General features: G+C 45.8%; 2 protein-coding genes across 8 annotated transcripts in view; both read left to right on the forward strand.

Annotated features, from left to right (window-relative positions):
- The window catches only part of LOC135092728 (uncharacterized), a 156,072-nt gene that overhangs the window by 64,099 nt on the left and 72,811 nt on the right, over positions 1-19,162 (forward strand). For 4 of the 7 annotated variants that reach the window (XR_010263044.1, XM_063991371.1, XM_063991372.1 and 1 more), the window contains exon 1: positions 12,756-12,846. The exons of 1 other annotated variant lie outside the window; for it this stretch is intronic. Coding sequence is in view for 3 of the 6 variants with exons in the window: in XM_063991371.1 (XP_063847441.1) it covers positions 12,844-12,846 (3 nt within the window). In the remaining 3 variants the exon portion in view is untranslated. Of the gene's footprint in view, positions 1-12,755; positions 12,852-19,162 lie in introns of those variants that run through there. 2 more of the 7 variants (XM_063991379.1, XM_063991381.1) reach the window with 2 other exon arrangements.
- LOC135092552 (uncharacterized) lies at positions 234-3,926 on the forward strand. Its single transcript, XM_063991168.1, has 3 exons — positions 234-3,418; positions 3,600-3,705; positions 3,858-3,926. The coding sequence occupies exons 1-3, from the start codon at positions 234-236 to the stop codon at positions 3,924-3,926; spliced, it is 3,360 nt and encodes a 1,119-aa protein (XP_063847238.1).

Genomic DNA, 19,162 nt, shown 5'->3' on the forward strand with positions numbered 1-19,162 from the left:
ATACCGGCTCATGGCGTCCCACACCACCTATGAGAGCTGCCTCACACACAGGCAAATATGCTGCCGCGCTACTCGATGCGCCGGACGATATTGTACCAGCGGCAGACACTACCCCAATTACAGCTGTCCAGAACCACCCATTTTGACTAGCGGCCACCTCTTCAGTACTAGGAGGTTCACCGCGGGGATTGATTGTGAAAAACGGTAGAGTAGGGGGCAGGTTGGTAAGGGTAATGAGGGACAATGGTTCTACCGGCTGTGTAGTGAAAGAAGCCCTGGTTACCCCTGCTCAGTTCACAGGAGAACACGTGAGAGTCGTCATGATTAACGGCTCTATGGCTACTTGCCCGATAGCTGTAGTCGACGTGGAGACGCCATTCCTCACTGGCAGAATCCAGGCCGCTGTGATGAAACAGCCTATCTATGAATTGATAATCGGTAACGTTGAAGGGGTGAGGGACGTTCGGAACACAGACGCCGCGACCCAAACCGAAGATCAAGTAGGTGCCGCCCTGACGCGAGCCCAGGCACGAGAGACACGGCCCGTGGTCCCTCTCAAGCTCACATCACCTGACGAGCTGCTCAATAGCGCTAACGTCACTGCCGCACAAAAGACCGATCCCTCCCTTGCAAACATTCGGAAGCAAGCCGCTGAGGGGGTATCAAGGGTAAATAAATACGGAACGACTCGCTTCTGCCAACACAGAGGAAAGTTGTATAGAGAAGTCATCTCCGACCTCGGTGAGACTCGGTCGCAATTCGTGGTGCCTGCACAGTACCGCCACGCGGTGATGGAGATGGGGCACTGCGCGGCCGTGGGTGGTCACATGGGGCGACAGAAAACACAAGACCGCATTAGTCACACATTTTTCTGGCCTGGCGTGATGGCCGATATCGCGAGATTCGTGAGATCCTGTGACGTGTGTCAAAAAACTGTAGACAAGGGCCGTGTGAAACCTGCGCCGCTAAGACCCATGCCCCTTATATCCGAACCATTTGAGAGGGTAGCCGTAGATATTGTTGGGCCGATCACGCCACGCGCGACTGACGGATCAAAATATCTACTCACGTGTGTGGACTTCAGCACCCGTTGGCCTGAAGCAGTACCTCTGAAAAATATAGAGGCCACCACGGTGGCTGAAGCGCTGGTAGGGATATTCTGCCGTGTGGGCATTCCCAAGGAGGTGCTGAGTGACCGAGGCACTCAGTTTACGTCTGCCATGATGGACGAGACGTTTAGGATTCTTTCTGTGAAGGGCCTTAACACGACACCCTGGCATCCCATGGGTAACGGTCTGTGTGAAAGGTTCAACGGCACACTGAAAAAAATGCTCAAGCGGCTGGCCGCCGAGCAACCCAAGGAATGGCCGAGATTTGTGGCTCCTCTCCTGTTCGCATACAGGGAAGCACCGCAGAGTACTCTGAAGTTCTCGCCTTTCGAGCTACTCTATGGAAGAGCAGTGCGCGGTCCACTCCAAGTGCTGAGAGAGCTATGGGACGAGGACGTGCCAAGTCCGGAGGTACGTACGACATACGAGTATGTTATAAACCTGGCTGGCAGACTTAGGGAAACCTGTCGTATGGCCAAGGAAGAACTCCTGAAGGCCCAGGAGGTACAAAAGGCCCATTATGATCGCAATGCGCGACTACGCACACTGCAGCCTGGCCAGGAGTGCTTAGTACTCCTACCCACTGCTCATAATAAGTTGCTGGCGCAGTGGAAGGGGCCTTATGAGGTCCTAGAGCGCGTCTCCGACTTAAATTATGTAGTATTGATTGATGGGAAACGGAAACGTCTTCACATTAACATGCTTAAGGAGTATCATGCGCCTACCATCTCTGGTAGCGCTGGCGCTCAGGAACCAGCATATGCTGAGGATAGGGCCACCTGTTTGAAAGCCGTGCGTGATATTTTTTCCCTTTCAACAGCTGCGAAGGAGGAAGGTGAGATCAAATGTAGTGCAGCTGTGATTCACGATGCAGAGGACGTAGGAGACGGTCCTCTCACTGTACAAAAGCGTCAGACGGAGACCGTAGATGACGTCACATTATCTGAAAGGCTAACACCTGAGGAAGTATCGATAATAAAGGATCTTCTAGGTGAATACGCAGAGGTCTTTTCTGACAAGCCTCGCGTGGCCCGGGTGTCGCCACACAAGATCACCCTAACGAACCGAAAGCCAGTGAAGGTGAAACCCTATCAGGTCCCTCTGCAGCTTAGGGACGCTGTGGCTGAGGAAATACAAGAAATGGAGGACTTAGGCATTATCGAGAGATCCGATTCTCCGTACTGTAGTCCTATGGTCGTCGTACGCAAGAAAGGCGGTAGTGTTAGGATCTGTGGTGACTTCCGAAGGATTAACGCAGTAACACAAATAGACGCAGAGCCCATGTTCGACCAACAGGAGATATTTAGCCGGCTGTCACACTCGAGGGTGTTTAGCAAACTGGACCTCACGAAAGGATTCTTTCAGATCCCGCTTGACCCCGAGTCAAGGAAAATAACGGCTTTTGCCAACCCCAGCGGCCTCTATCAATATCGGGTCCTTCCTTTTGGCCTTGCCAATTCTCCCGTGGTCTTCAACCGCCGAATAAGACAGGTACTAGGTGACCTGAATGGGGTCGAGGTTTTCGTAGATGACGTACTGATTCATTCTACGTATTTGGAGGACCACGTAAGACTGTTACGTATGGTCCTTGATAAACTCAGAGACGCCAACATGACGGTTAAGCCGAGCAAGTGTGAGTTGGCCAAGGCAGATGTCGAATTCCTAGGCCACAAGGTGAGTCAAGGACAGTGCCTCTGCTTGGAGGACAAGGTTCAGAAAATAAAGGAAGCTCCTGTCCCCCACACCAAAAGACAGGTCCGATCGTTCCTAGGGTTAGCAGGGTATTACCGCAGGTTTGTCCCCAACTTTGCCGCGGTGGCGCTGCCGCTCTATGAGCTTGTTAAGAAAAGAGCACCAAATAAGGTTGAGTGGGGTCCCCACGAGGACAGATCATTCAAGGCACTGAAGTCCTTGCTGTGCAAGGACCCTATCCTCCAGTTGCCTGACCCTACAAAGCCCTTTGTACATAGGACCGATGCATCCTGTGAGGGTTTGGGTGCTGTGTTACTGCAGGAGAAGGACGGCGACATCTTCCCCGTGGCCTATCACAGCAGGAAGCTCAAACCGGCAGAGAAGAACTACAGCACGGTAGAACGTGAACTACTCGCCGTAGTAGATGGAATAAAGAAATTCTACTTCTACTTATACGGGGATGAGTTTGTATTGCAGACAGACCACATGCCCCTGGAGTCACTGCGTACCTCTAAGAATGCAAACTCCCGAATAATGAGATGGGCTCTGTATTTGCAACAATTTCAGATGCGAGTTCAGTACATCCGTGGCCGAGACAATGTCGGGGCCGACGTGCTGTCTCGCCTTTTAGAAGGGACTAGCGCATCGGCTGAGACGAGCGAGTAGTACCTCTTCACCTCAGTAAAGAGATGATCTTGCCATGCGTCTGGTTAGGTAACTAAGTTGTATTATATTCTAGATCGGTCTGAAGGAGTGTGCCTATGTTTACATGTCATGCATAATGCCTACCCATTCCAGCACCAGGTGTCCCTACTTTGTGGGGGTACCTGCACATAATCACCCCAGTTTCGCCCCTAGCAGCAGCATCCTTAGGGAGGACGCCTTGGGTGCCTGGAGAGGAAGAGTGTGGACCAGGTTATGTGGTGGCCCAGCGAGACGAGTAACCACCCACACTACTACACCCCAACTACAGGATGAGTTGTCACTTGTGTTCTGTGTTTGAATATGGGATGTATATGGTACTATGAAGACACTAAACTTTCTCTTTGTTGGCAGAGGGGCTCTGAGGCCAATCCTGACCTGAAGGCCGTTCAGAACACGCTCGTGTCTCCCAGAGAGGGGTGACACCACGCTGCGTCTTCCCCAAGATGAATCCGAAGACACCGCTCCGTGTTCGTGTAGCGTCTGCGTGTCTCTTACACATATATTACGTACGCTCGAACACCTACACTCCGTTATGTTATACACAGACATACATAACAATGGGAGGGCGGTTTAAGTCTGACGATATTTCGTCTTGCAAAAGGAACGGGAAGGTTCAGCTGGTTCAGGAGTTTTCCCCCTAAGCGAGATTCTTAACGTAAATACGGGGTTTTACCCTCATGAGCCACCTGAGCTTCCACCCGAAGACCCCTTTTAGTCTACACACACAACCGTTAGTAGCTAGTTAGGCTTAGAATTTTTTTTTTCCGAAAAAAAATCCTCGTTTGTATGGGGTAATGTGAGAGCACAGGGGCACTAGATTTTAGAGGGCAATAAATTACCGCCCCGTCATAGGAGAGAACCATCCGCCATGCGGGCAGGTGGGCGGAGCCTGTATCAATACGCGCGGGCCGAGGTGAGCGGGGCCCGACCTTGCTCGGCCTCACTCCCAGCCAGGTCACCCAGCGCCCAGGACGTGCCCTCCTCGACTCCTCCCAACCCAGCCTGCAGAAAGGACAGCGTGGTGCAGCGGTAAGCCGAAGCCCTGACCAACGAAGCTGGCTTTCATCGAAGCAGACTGGAGGAGTGAGTACACCAGTGGAACGCCTGGGGTGAGTTATTTGTGGTAAGGCCTGTTAACAAGATTTCATTTCCTGTCACCCAGCGACCACGTGGTCGTCGCTCCTTGCCCGGCATAAGTGATACAGTGCATAGTGCCGACTAATTACCTCCGTGACCCAGTAACTTAACGTAAGGCTGTGCTCTCACAACATAAAAGGACCGGGCATTGGCCTCACTTCCGAAGGAATAGGTATTTCTTTCTGTGTGCGGCCCACGCGCCACTGAGTGTAGCCATAGCTAGCCAGGCCTTTGTTGTAATTACTGTGTAAATATAAGTCAAATATTTACGACTGTGCTTTCTTTTGAGTGTCCTACCCTAGTCTACCTGGAGACTCAACCAGGAGTCGCGTGTGATCGGCAGGGGTAACGTAAAGGAAACACCGATCCATGACAGTGACCTACACATATGACCAGGGTCATGTACGTCTGGTTATCCCTGACGGGCTGCGCCGTCAAGTGGCAGCAAACCTCCATGCAAGCCACCAGGGCCTGGACTCCATGCTTAGGAGAGCCAGGCAGACGGTGTACTGGCCAGGCTTAGAAGGAGACTTGCAACATCACCGGGCCTCCTGCGACACCTGCAACGCTCACGCACCATCGCAGCCACCTGAGACACTGATCCTCACGCCACCCCGAGTATCCATTCCAGCAGACAGTAGTGGACGTCTTTCAGCTATATGGGTGCTCATACTTAGCTTATGCTGACAGGCTAACTGGCTGGCTGGAGGTGGCGCAGCTGCCCAGTGGTGCAACCTCGAGCAAGATTATGAACCAGCTGAGGCTCTACTTTGCGAGGTGGGGCGCACCAGAACAAGTGTCGACGGATGGCAGAACTAATTTGGTGAGTGAAGAGATGACGGGATTCTTCAAGAGATGGGGCATCACTGTGCGTCTCTCTTCCGCTCACTACCCTCAGAGCAACGGGCGTGCAGAAGCTGCAGTAAAATCTGCGAAGAGAATGCTGCGGGGCAACATAGGAACGAACGGGAGCCTCAACAGTGACAAGGTTTCTCTCGCCCTGCTGCAGTACCTGAACACGCCCCTCCGTGATATTGATAAGTCTCCGGCTCAGCTGGCAACGGGTCGTCAGCTACGGGATGGTGTCCCCGCTATCTCGCTAAACTACAGGATTGACGAACATTGGGGACGGACACTCCGTGAACGAGAGCGGCAGATGGCCAGACAACACAGCAAGATGAAGGATCACGCAAATGGGTGCAGCCGCTCCAACATCGCCCCTGGAAGCAGGGTCTTGGTGCAGAATCAGGCTAACAAGACCTGGGACAGGGCAGGTATTGTTGTGGAGGCAAGAGGCAACAGGCAGTACCTAGTGAAGCTCGACGGAAGTGGCAGGCTGTCTCTGCACACGCCTGCACCTGAAACCGCTCGCCCAGCCCAACCCAGCACCACCTCCAAAGCCACAGGAGCCACCACCAGAGCCATCGCCTAACCGCCCCCGCCGCCGGGTAGCCAGGCCTGGATGGCTAGATGACTATGTGGAGTGAAAATGTCTTAATGTTAAGTATGAGGACATGTTATGTTGTGTTGTGACTGGTAGCACCGCGGGCAAAGATATAAGTTTTGATGATTTATGTTGATTAATGAAAGGATGTGTGCTCGCTCGTCGGTGTCCACAGGCATTGTCACTAATTTTGTGTAACGGACCACATTTTTTTTTTTTTTTTTTATTATGTCACGTTGATTGTTCAGTGCCATTGTCATGCCCCTGTACTATATCCGGGGGAGGGAAGTTGTAAGATGTCTATGTATATGTATATGGCGAACTGGCAACTGTGGGACCCGCGGCCACCAGCGGCGCCCGTGAGTCGCGCCGCGACAGTGGCAGTTGCACCACGACCAGCATACGGGGTAGACCTGCCGTTCTTGTACCAGTCTCAATAAAGGCAGACAACGGCAGCTGGCGTCTCTCTTCACAAGCCCTCTAACACTATACATATGTCAATAGCAAAGAACTGTAAAGATATCTAATCATCCTTATATTTCATTTAGTATCCTACGAAAATAATGCGTAAAATACAACAAGTTCCCATAACTAGAAATTAGAAGTCACAGTCACATGAACCGCCAAGGACGTCGCTCAGTAGACCATAGGCGTTTTTACCAGCGCATCAGAATATCAAACGCTATCAAATAGTGTTTGATGTTCTTGCTTGGTTTTACCAAACGCCTAGGACACGTTTGATATACGGCAGCGAATCTGCCCAGAATAGCAAACACGTATTGTGATTGGCTGAAAGGTATTGCCATTCCTTTCACATTTAATAATCACAATTCTGAGGCTCTAAGGATTATGATAATTGTTTTATATGAAAAGATCAAAGTAGTAACTTGTTCCTGGCATTAAAATTCAAAAGAATTGCCCATAAGACTTGAAATAAATGGTTGTGTCGTCTTGTGATACGTCGACACTGTTCAGACATATGTCTAGTGAGGGACGTCCGTGGCAGTTCATGTGGTTGTGACTTCGTCTTCCAGTTATGTGAACTTGGTATAGTTTATGCTATATTTCTGTATAATACTTGCTGAAAAATAAGAATTAAAGGATTACCTTATTGCTGTATGCTACTGATATCAGTATTAAAGCAAATATATCGGAGAAATGATATTTGTTTTGAAATGCTGCTGCGATAACACGAACATTGCGTACATCATGGACGCTCCATTATTGTAAGTGTTCTGTGTAGCGGCATCACGACGATTTCATTCCACATTTTAACATTCCACTGAACATTTTAAATAACTCTATCATATCCCCTCTTATACATCTCTCAAATGAAAACATGTTTAATTCCTTTAATCTATCTCTATACTCCTGGCGCTTTAATGCTGGTATCATCCTAGTTACTCTTCTCTGAACTGCTTCTAACATGTTAATATCCTGCCTATAATGGGGTGACCAGGCCTGTATGCAATACTCTAAATGGGGCCTAACATATGAATTATATAAGCTACGCACCACTTCCTTACTTTTATAACTAACATTTCTATTTATAAAACCCAGGATCCTATTTTCCCTATTTCTTGCTTCTAAACATTGCTTTGAAAATTTCATAGTCCTGTCTATCACTACACCTAAATCCTTTCCCTCCTCTACTCCCTCTAGCCAACATCCCTCCATCTCATAGCTAAAGTTTGTTGTCTTTACCTGGATGCATAACCTGACACTTTTAGAATTAAACTCCATCTGCCACCTGTCTACCCATGCTATCAGCCTGTCCAGGTCTCGTATTCTGTAATTGTCCTTTTCACCCTGTACTTCACATGCTATCAGCCTGTCCAGGTCTCGTTGTATTCTGTAATTGTCCTTTTCACCCTGTACTGCACATGCTATCTTAGTATCATCTGCAAACTTTCAGACTTTTCTACTACTTTCTACTACTTTCCTACTGGCAGGAGGAGGCAGTAGACACCTGCCGAAACGATAATTACTCCCAGTGAGGTCTAAAGCACTGTTCAGGGGGTGCTGTGAACTTATCATTAAACCCAGCTGTGACCTCACTGAACGTTTCCCTTTGTGTCTCACAACACAAGGGGACAGTCACAGCCTGCCCTCTAAAGACAACTCTCTTCCTCCACACAAAACTACAAGCACCTAATAACACACACACCCTTCACTCAAAAATTTTAAAATCATCACGGCGACTCCTACACCAGCCTCGGAATCCCCATCTGGGGAGGGGACCATAAATGTCCCCAGGTTGGACTGCCTTTCTGTCGACGACCCTAAGTGTCTTGACACCCCCCTCAACTTTTTCTTCATTAACTTCTGCAACATTCGCGGTCTAAGATCTAATTTTCAATCTGTAGAACACCACCTCTCCTCTTCTAAACCTCATCTTCTTTTCCTCACTGAAACTCAGGTGTCTGAGGCAACTGACAGTAGCCCCTTTTCTGTTCCCTCCTACTTTCTCTATCCTCATTTTCGATCCAAAGCTGGATGCTGCGTTTATGTGCGCAATGACTTAACCTGCTATCGTGCCCACGCTCTTGAATCTTCCGAGTTTTCCACCATCTGGCTACGACTACAGAGTCACTCTCATACTAAATTTATCTGTGCTGTATACCTCTCACCTAACTCCTCTGACTATAAGAAATTCTTTGACTACTTAACTTCCAAAGTGGAGCACATTCTGACCCTCTTCCCTTTTGCAGAGATCTCCATTCTTGGAGACTTCAATGTTCACCACCAGCTTTGGCTTTCCTCTCCCTTCACTGACCATCCTGGTGAACTAGCCTACAACTTTGCTATCCTCCATGACCTAGAGCAATTGGTGCAACACCCTACCCATATTCCTGACCGTCTTGGAGATACGCCCAACATTCTTGACCTTTTTCTGACCTCTAATCCTTCTGCTTATGCTGTCACCCTTTCTTCTCCGTTGGGCTCCTCCGATCACAATCTCATATCTTTATCTTGTCCTATCACTCCAATCCCCACTCCAATCCACTCCAATCCACTCCAATCTACTTCTTTCCCTCCTCTATTTCAACCAGATGGCACCACTGCTATCACATCTATTTCTAAAGCTGAATTCTTCGCTCAAACCATTGCTAAAAAATCTACCTTGGACGATTCTGGGATTGTTCCTCCCTCTCCTCCACCCTCTGACTACTTCATGCCACCTATTAAAATTCTTCGTAATGATGTTTTCCATGCCCTCGCTGGCCTAAACCCTCGGAAGGCTTATGGACCTGATGGGGTCCCTCCTATTGTTCTCCGAAACTATGCCTCCATGCTTGCACCTTGCCTAGTCAAACTCTTTCAGCTCTGTCTGTCAACATCTACCTTTCCTTCTTGCTGGAAGTTTGCCTACATTCAACCTGTTCCTAAAAAGGGTGACCGTTCTAATCCCTCAAACTAGCGTCCTATTGCTTTAATTTCCTGCCTATCTAAAGTTTTGGAATCTATCCTCAACAGGAAGATTCTTAAACATCTATCACTTCACAACCTTCTATCTGATCGCCAGTATGGGTTCCGTCAAGGCCGCTCTACTGGTGATCTTCTGGCTTTCCTTACTGAGTCTTGGTCATCCTCTTTTAGAGACTTTGGTGAAACTTTTGCTGTTGCACTGGACATATCAAAAGCTTTTGATAGAGTCTGGCACAAAGCTTTGATTTCCAAACTAACCTCCTACGGTTTCTATCCTTCTCTCTGTAACTTCATCTCAAGTTTCCTTTCTGGCCGTTCTATTGCTGCTGTGGTAGACGGTCACTGTTCTTCTCCTAATTCTATTAACAGTGGTCTTCTCAGGGTTCTGTCCTGTCACCCACTCTCTTCTTATTATTCACTAATGATCTTCTAAACCAAACTTCTTGTCCTATCCACTCCTACGCTGATGATACCACCCTGTACTTTTCCACGTCTTTTCATAGACGTCCAACCCTTCAGGAGGTAAACATATCACGCAGGGAAGCCACAGAACGCCTGACTTCTGATCTTTCTAAAAATTCTGATTGGGGCAGAGCAAACTTGGTATTGTTCAATGCCTCAAAAACTCAATTCCTCCATCTATCAACTCGACACAACCTTCCAGACAACTCTCCCCTCTTCTTCAATGACACTCAACTGCCCCCTTCTTTTACACTGAACATCCTCGGTCTGTCCTTTACTTATAATCTGAACTGGAAATTTCACATCTCATCTCTAGCTAAAACAGCTTCTATGAAGTTAGGTGTTCTGAGACGTGTCCGCCAGTTTTCCTCACCCCCCCTAGCTGCTAACTGTACAAAGGCCTTGTCCGTCTATGTATGGGGTATGCTTCACATGTCTGGGGGGGTTCCACTCATACTGCTCTTCTAGACAGGGTGGAATCAAAAGCTTTTCGTCTCATCAACTCCTCTCCTCTAACTGACTGTCTTCAGACTCTCTCTCACCGCCGCAATGTTGCATATCTAGCTGTCTTCTACCGCTATTTTCATGCTAACTGCTCTTCTGATCTTGCTAACTGCATGCCTCCCCTCCTTCCGCGGCCTCGCTGTACAAGACTTTCTTCTTTCTCTCACTCCTATTCTGTCCACCTCTCTAACGCAAGAGTTAACCAGTATTCTCAATCATTCATCCCTTTCTCTAGTAAACTCTGGAACTCCCTGCCTGCTTCTGTATTTCCACCTTCCTATGACTTGAATTCCTTCAAGAGGGAGGTTTCAAGACACATATCCACCAATTTTTGACCACTGCTTTGACCCTTTTATGGAACTACCAATTCAGTGGGCATTTTTTTTATTAGATTTTTGTTGCCCTTGGCCAGTGTCCTTCCTACATAAAAAAAAAAAAATTCCTATATCTAAATCATTAATATACACCAAGAAAAGAAGAGGTCCTAGCACTGATCCTTGGGGTACCCCACTAACCACTTCCTTCCACTCAGACATTGTCCCATTTAATACTACTCTCTGTTTCCTATCAGAAAGCCATGAGAAAGTGTATGAGTATACTCTTAGACCTATACCGGTACTTCTAATGGTTTTTCATTATTGTCAGTGACTGCAATGTTAATGCATCAAAGCAGCGTAAATTTAACATATTTTTTTTTGCAAATCTCCAGAGAACCCTTAGTATACAAATAGTTAAAATTAGTACTGGTCGACAATAATTACCTTTCCATGAAGTCACAAGCTACTGCTGCTGCTACTGCTACAGCACCCATATCTGCCTCTGGCTGCATCTCTGCCACGCTTCCAACTGCCAATAGAGGCATTATAGGTCCTGATAGAAGAGACTGGTTTTCCTCATCTTCCAGATAAGTATCAGAGTCGGTGCTGCTGTCCATTATCTCGTCCCTTGACTCACTTCTCGTAGTCTGGCTTTGTTGATACTCAAACTTCCCACCACGGCTGCTGTCTGTGTTATGATCCGTATGACAGTTTTTCCGAGACGGTGCGAGCGAGAGTCGTCTGGTAGCACAGTAGTCGTGTTTACCAAAAGCCCAGCCGAAACATCAAACAGTGTTTGATATTCTGATGCGTTGGTAAAAACGCCTCATGTCTGAACAGCCTCCAGATATCCCGAGACGATACAACTCTTAATTCAAGCCCTATGGACAATTCTTCTGAATTCCAATACCAGGAACAAGTTACTACTTTGATCTTCTTTTCACACATAAAAACTATCATGTTCTTACGTGCCTCAGGATCGTCATTTTTAATAATAAAGGAGTGGCAACACCTTTCAGCCAATCAGAGCGAGTGTTTGGGTTTGTCCTCCCGGAAACCCTTACGCCTCCCTTAGGCGTTAGGGTTTCGGGCAAAAAACGTTAGGGGTTGCGAAGTGCTACTGAAAACGCCTTAGATTCACTCGAGATCTATCCAGCACTCGGGATCAGCGCATACGTGAACAACGTGCCAGATGTTCGATTCGATACCTCATTTGCGTTCTGCCGGGGATAGAAGCAATAGGAGGGTAGTTTGGAAATCAAAAGCTTTGTGCCAGTCTCTATCAAAAGCTTTTGATATATCCAAGGGAACAGCAAAAGTTTCACCAAAATCAGTAAGGAAAGCCAGATCACCAGTAGAGCGGCCTTGACGGAACCCATACTGGCGATCAGACAGAAGGTTGTGAAATGATATATGTTTAAGAATCCTCCTGTTGAGGAGAGATTTAAAAACTTTAGATACGCAGGAAATTAAAGCAATAGGACGATAGTTTGAGGGGTTAGAACGATCATCTTTTTTAGGATCAGGCTGAATGTAGGCAAACTTCCAGCAAGAAGGAAAGGTAGATGTCGACAGAGAGAGTTGAAAGAATTCGACTAGTGTTACGACCGTCAGACATTGCTCTATAACTTATGTAGCCTAGTGTTCAAGTGTTTATTGCTGGCGTCCTGAAGGCAATGTTTATTATTATTTTTTTATTATTATTATTATTATTATTTTTTTTTTTTTTTTTATCACTGTAATGCTCCCAGGACGACCTTTCCATTATTTGCATCATTATTATACATTCCAGTGTATCTTATTTTATTTATGTATTACTATATGTTCTTGTATATACTCGTACATGTACGTGAGTGAGGGTTTGGCGCTCTTTGAAGCTTCTAGAGCAATTGCATCAGCCCTAGTGGTGGATATTGTGCCGCTACCAATCAAATCGTCCGCGTGCGCCATTTTGATGTTTCTCAGAGCGCCAGCCAGTCTCAGCTCAGGTGGGTAGACCGCTTTGAGACCTCCTGACGTGCACACCACGCGCTTCCTCTTCCTAATGGCTGAGTATAATTATTCTTTGTTCCTGATTGCTAGAGCTCTGTCTCTTAGGCATTATTGTGGCCACTGTGTATTTTGAATTCTTAGTGAACTTGAGGTGATGGTATTATCCCTGTGTTATTGAGATATTATCCTGGAGCGGTGCGAGTATACCTGCTCGCTGTTGTAGTGTAATTACCAGTGAGGTTTTCATGTGTTAACGAGTTCACGAGCGGCCTAGCAATCCTATTACCCTGGTGTATTGGTGACTTTACTTGTATTATGTATTTTGCTGTAGGACTGGATGTCGTGGGAAGTGTGTGGTCACTTTTAAAAATTTTGCCTATGAAAGTATTAAGTCTTTGTCTCTGATAAATATTGCTACTGCTGGAAGTGTATTATCTTATGAATTGTGTTGCTTTGATTAATTGGCAGCAACTACAATTGCATAACTGTTCACGAACCTAGATTTCCCCAAATTGTCACTAAATTTAACTTCTGATGCATTTTTGTCAATAAACCTTAAGTTTTATTATTCCCTTTTCTTAAGTCCCCCCTTTTAGTTCTTAATTTCTTTACGCCCTTGAATGAGAAACTTGCGGACGTAGCTACATCCGTTATTCACTGAAATACCACATCCTGGAAAGAATAATTAAATTCCTGATTGATGGGTTACCCAGTCCTTTGTGGGAACCTTCTTGGGCTCATCTCAGGGATATAACACTAGGCAAGGTGCAAGTACGGAGGCACAGTTTCAGAGAACAATAGGAGGGACCTCATCATGTCCATAAGCCTTCCGAGGTCCAGCGAGGCCAGCGAGGGCATGGAAAACATCATTGCGAAGAATTTTTATAAATAACATGAAGTAGTCAGAGGGTGGAGGAGAGGGAGGAACAAGCCCTGAATCGTCCAAGGTAGAGTTTTTTAGCAAAGGTTTGAGCGAAGAGTTCAGCTTTAGAGGTAGATGTGATAGCAGTGGTGCCATCTGGTAGAAATAAAGGAGGGAAAGAAGAAGCAAAGTTATTGGGAGATATTTTTGGCTAGATGCCAGAAGTCACGAGGGGAACTAGATCTTGAAAGACTTTAACACTTTCTGTTAATGAAGGAGTTTTTGGCTAGTTGGAAAACAGACTTAGCATGGTTCCGGGCAGAAATATAAAGTGATTTTGGTGATGGAAAGCTTAAGTACCTTTTGTGGGCCACCTCTCTATCATGCATAGCACGAGAACAAGCTGTATTAGACCAAGGTTTGGAAGTTTTAAATCGAGAAAAAGAGTGAGGAATGTACGTATCCATGCCAGACACTATCACCTCTGTTATGCGCTCAGTACACAAAGACGGGTCTCTGACACGGAAGCAGTAGTCATTCCAAGGAAAATCAACAAAATACCTCCTCAGGTCCCCCAACTAGCAGAGCCAAAACGCCAGAGGCACCTTCGCTTTGGGGGATCCTGAGGAGGGATTCGAGCGATAGGACAAGATACAGATATGAGATTATGATCGGAGGAGCCCAACGGAGAAGAGGGTGACAGAATAAGCAGAAGGATTAGAGGTCAGGAAAAGGTCAAGAATGTTGAGCGTATCTCCAAGACGGTCAGGAATACGAGTAGGGTGTTGCACCAATTACTCTAGGTCGTGGAGAATAGCAAAGTTGAAGGTTAGTGATTAGTTAGGATGGTCAGTGAAGGGAGAGGAAAGCCAAAGCTGGTGGTGAACACTGAAGTCTCCAAGAATGGAGATCTCTGCAAAACGGAAGAGTGTTATATAGCGACAGAAACTGTCATTACAGATGTCGATCCAGAAACAATCTTTTACCCATAGACGAATGGGTAATATAGCAACAGAAACTTTCATTATAAATGTCAATCCAGAAACAATCTTTTAGCCATAGGCAAATGGTGTCGTTCCAGAAACCATCTTTTAGCCACAGGTATATGGGTAGTATGAGTATATCGAGTGAATATTTTATTGATTAATAATTTCGATGTGATAAATTAAAGAAATGGGTGAAAATCAACATTTCACTTACTACATGTAAATGTTCCGAGTTTTCCAAAAAAATCTTCATAATTTTGTGTTAGGTACAAAATTTACATATCAGTGTTGATGTTGTTAGCTTTACAGAAGCATGGATAAATGAAACCAGTATTAAATTGCATAACATGAATGGCTTTATAGAGAAGGATTCACATAGAAATGACCGCAGAGGTGAAGGTGTTTCATTAAAGGCTTCTCTCTCTCTCTCTCTCTCTCTCTCTCTCTCTCTCTCTCTCTCTCTCAAAAAAAGGAATGACTTCATAATCAGTAATAATAATTCAGAATCACTCTTTGTAGAGCTGACCAAGGCAGAGGCTCACAGCAATGAAACAGTAGTAGGTGTTGTATTTGCATAAGTCTCTGGCATGTGACTCTACTGGACTTAGACTAGTGTAGCGGCTCCGAACGCGCCCCTTGAATAATAAGGTTCACACCCACCTTGATGGAGCGGCTGAGAGATTCCTGAAACCATATGTTGATGAGACCGCTCTCCACCACAATGCTCAATACTTTGTCAAACTGCGTCTTGAGGGGCGAGTGGACCTGCAGACCCAACGCTAGACTGTGTGGCATGAAGCACTCCTGGAGACAAGAAATTACACCTTTGCTTTGTATGGTAAAAGTATAAAAAATAAAGTACACATAAAAAAAGAAATGGGAAGAACCATAACAAAACCTTAAGTGCTAAATATGAGATGGTTGGTATATTAATGCATTGATTAATTAATTTGATGTAAAGTGAGGGGCTACTGACCCCACTAATCCAGATTTTCTTTTTTTTATTTTTTTTTTATGCAGGACACTGGCCAAGGGCAACTAAAATCCAATAAATAAAAAAAGCCCACTGAGATGCCAATCCCAGTAAAGGGCCCAAAGCGGTAGTCAAAAATTGAAGGATAAGTGTCTTGAAACCTTCCTCTTGAAGGAATTCAAATCATAGGAAGGTGGAAATACAGAAACTGGCAGGGAGTTCCAGAGTTTACCAGAGTAAGGGATGAATGATTAAGAATACTGGTTAACTCTTGCATTAGAGAGATGGACAGAATAAGAGTGAGACAAAGAAGAAAGTTGTGCAGCGAGGCCGCGGGAGGAGGGGAGGCATGCAGTTAGCAAGATCAGAAGAGCATAATAGCGGTAGAAGACAGCTAGAGATGCAACATTGCGGCGATGAGAGAGGCTGAAGACAGTCAGTTAGAGGAGAGGAGTTGCTTCTATCGAAACAGGGACGTATCAGAACGATAACTGAATTTGAAGTAGAAAGCAGATTCTTGTAATTCAAATAGAACTGATGCTCTTTATTAGGGAAAAAAAATACAATTATTCCATATGAAATGTAGGAAATGAATTTCAAATGGAATTGATGTAACTAAACTAGTCCTAAGTCTTTATATATGTTGTTATGCAGAGCAGTCTAGTTGCCAGAACAAAGAGAAAGAAGAGAATAAGTGAAGGATAGAAGCAGCGCGGGAGGCAAACCCGTCATGTCATCATTACAATTATTATTAAAGACAGCATTTAGGAGAGAGCACGTGCGCCGTCCATTGTCCGCCCGGCCACCCCTTCTCCCCTTCTTTGCTCCCCCCTCCCAAGTCACCAGGGTCGCCAGATTTCCCAGAACAAAAAATGCCAAGTTCCTTCCAATAAAGTGCTAAAATTGTGCCAAAGTGAATTATATATATATATATATATATATATATATATATATATATATATATATATATATATATATATATATATATATATATATATATATATATAGACACACACACACACACACACACACACACACACGTTGTACACAGGGTGTAGCACGAGTTTCTGCGGATATTGCCAGAAGTAAAGATACACGTTATTTTAAGTTGAAAACGTTCTATGCACATATGCATTTTGAGGTATTTTCTTTTAGCCATAGTATGAAATTCAAATGTGGCCTGACGATAGTTACAACGGCCGGGCCCGACTGGTAACCATGGCGGAGAAACACCCTTTCCAGACACTCCACATTATGCAATACAATCTAAACGTTCACTGTTTCGGAGGGAAACTGCGTGATCTGACTAACAATCATCCAAGGCTTGTTCCAGACGGCGCGGGCACTACCTGCGTCCGCGCTTTAGAGCGGATACACCCGCTTCCCCGTTACTTTTCAGACAGCACAGATGTAAACTATCCGCCACCCGCGCGCCTCACCAGTGTGTGTTCTGCACACATTGATTATTAGTGATGGGCAGGAACCGATAATTCAGGTATTCACGGAATCGATTCCTTGCACTGGCGGATCCCTGAGAATCGGTTCCGCGGAGAATCGTGTAGAGCTCGCGGGGCCGGTACCAGTCTTGGAACAGCCAGCACGCTGCTCGGACGGTTACCAGGCGGAACCGGTTCCGGAATCGGTTCCGTGGGGAATCGTTTATAGAGCGTGTTGTGAGTACCAAGTCTTGGAGCCGCCAGCTCGTTGCTCAGACGGTTACCACTAGTGCATAGCGGTTCCAGGACTCATGTAGAATACTGACAGAGATTATTACAAGCTTCTCGTTAAAAAAACACATATTAGTTTTCCCCAGATAGCAGAGAGTGTATGTCATGTGGTCATGTTGTTCTAAATATCGTTCCATCATGTAGTGTGTAGAATTCCATCTAGTTTCTACATCCTGAATGTTTTTTTTTTTTTTTTTTTTTGAGGCTGTGCTGCTCTTGCACCTGCATGAGCTTATCAGAAACCTTCACGCTGTGATGGAAAAATCACAATTTTTTTTTTCTTTTTAGCTTCTGGACATCCTCAGTGTTCTTAATGGAGTCCTGAACAACTAGATTCAGTGTGTGCAAAGCACGGGATATGGCGAACATTCATTTGTTTTATTGCTGCTGTCATGTTAGCAGCATTGTCAGTCACTATGGAGTAAATTTTGAATAAAATGTTCCATTTATTGTAGACAAGTTTTATCTCTTCTGCAATATTGTTTGTTGTATGGGACTCAATCATACAAACAGTATCAACCATAGCAGACTTGAGGGCCCACTCTAGGGATATGTAGTGAGCTGTCACTGTGATAAATGCTTTTGTTTGTCGGGATGTCCATAATATGTCTGTTGTTAAAGCAATACGTTTAGCTTCCTCCAGCTCTTGACGGACTCCCTCTACCTCTCTATTGTAAATAAAATGTAAGAGTCCTACCTATTTCTCTGCGGCTTGGCAAGTCATATCTGGAGTTGAGTCCATTTACTGATCTCTTGAACCCCTTGTCTTCAAGTAGAGGCAGTAGACACCTGCCGAAACGATAATTACTCCCAGTGAGGTCTAAAGCACTGTTCAGGGGGTGCTGTGAACTTATCATTAAACTCAGCTGTGACCTCACTGAACGTTTCCCTTTGTGTCTCACAACACAAGGGGGCAGTCACAGCCTGCCCTCTAAAGACAACTCTCTTCCTCCACACAAAACTACAAGCACCTAATAACACACACACCCTTCACTCAAAAATTTTAAAATCATCATGGCGACTCCTACACCAGCCTCGGAGTCCCCATCTGGGGAGGGGACCATAAATGTCCCCAGGTCGGACTGCCTTTCTGTCGACGACCCTGTGTCTTGACATCCCCCTCAACTTTTTCTTCATTAACTTCTGCAACATTCGCGGTCTAAGATCTAATTTTCAATCTGTAGAACACCACTTCTCCTCTTCTAAACCTCATCTTCTTTTCCTCACTGAAACTCAGGTGTCTGAGGCAACTGACAGTAGCCCCTTTTCTGTTTCCTCCTACTTTCTCTATCCTCATTTTCGATCCAAAGCTGGATGCTGCGTTTATGTGCGCAATGACTTAACCTGCTCTCGTGCCCACGCTCTTGAATCTTCCGAGTTTTCCACCATCTGGCTACGACTACAGAGTCACTCTCATACTAAATTTATCTGTGCTGTATACCTCTCTCCTAACTCCTCTGACTATAAGAAATTCTTTGACTACTTAACTTCCAAAGTGGAGCACATTCTGACCCTCTTCCCTTTTGCAGAGATCTCCATTCTTGGAGACTTCAATGTTCACCACCAGCTTTAGCTTTCCTCTCCCTTCACTGACCATCCTGGTGAACTAGCCTACAACTTTGCTATCCTCCATGACCTAGAGCAATTGGTGCAACACCCTACTCGCATTCCTGACCGTCTTAGAGATACGCCCAACATTCTTGACCTTTTCCTGACCTCTAATCCTTCTGCTTATGCTGTCACCCTTTCTTCTCCGTTGGGCTCCTCCGATCACAATCTCATATCTTTATCTTGTCCTATCACTCCAATCCCTCCTCAGGATC

This window comes from Scylla paramamosain, chromosome 40, assembly GCF_035594125.1.
Source record: "Scylla paramamosain isolate STU-SP2022 chromosome 40, ASM3559412v1, whole genome shotgun sequence".
Classification (NCBI taxonomy): Eukaryota; Metazoa; Arthropoda; class Malacostraca; order Decapoda; family Portunidae; genus Scylla; species Scylla paramamosain.

Coding starts and splice junctions, on each gene's coding strand:
- LOC135092552 (XM_063991168.1), top strand. CDS start 234: ATGAGGGACAATGGTTCTACCGGCTGTGTAGTGAAAGAAGCCCTGGTT. Junction 3,419..3,599: donor AATGTCGGGGCCGACGTGCT/GTCTCGCCTTTT, acceptor TACCCATTCCAG/CACCAGGTGTCCCTACTTTG. Junction 3,706..3,857: donor TGGGTGCCTGGAGAGGAAGA/GTGTGGACCAGG, acceptor CTTTGTTGGCAG/AGGGGCTCTGAGGCCAATCC.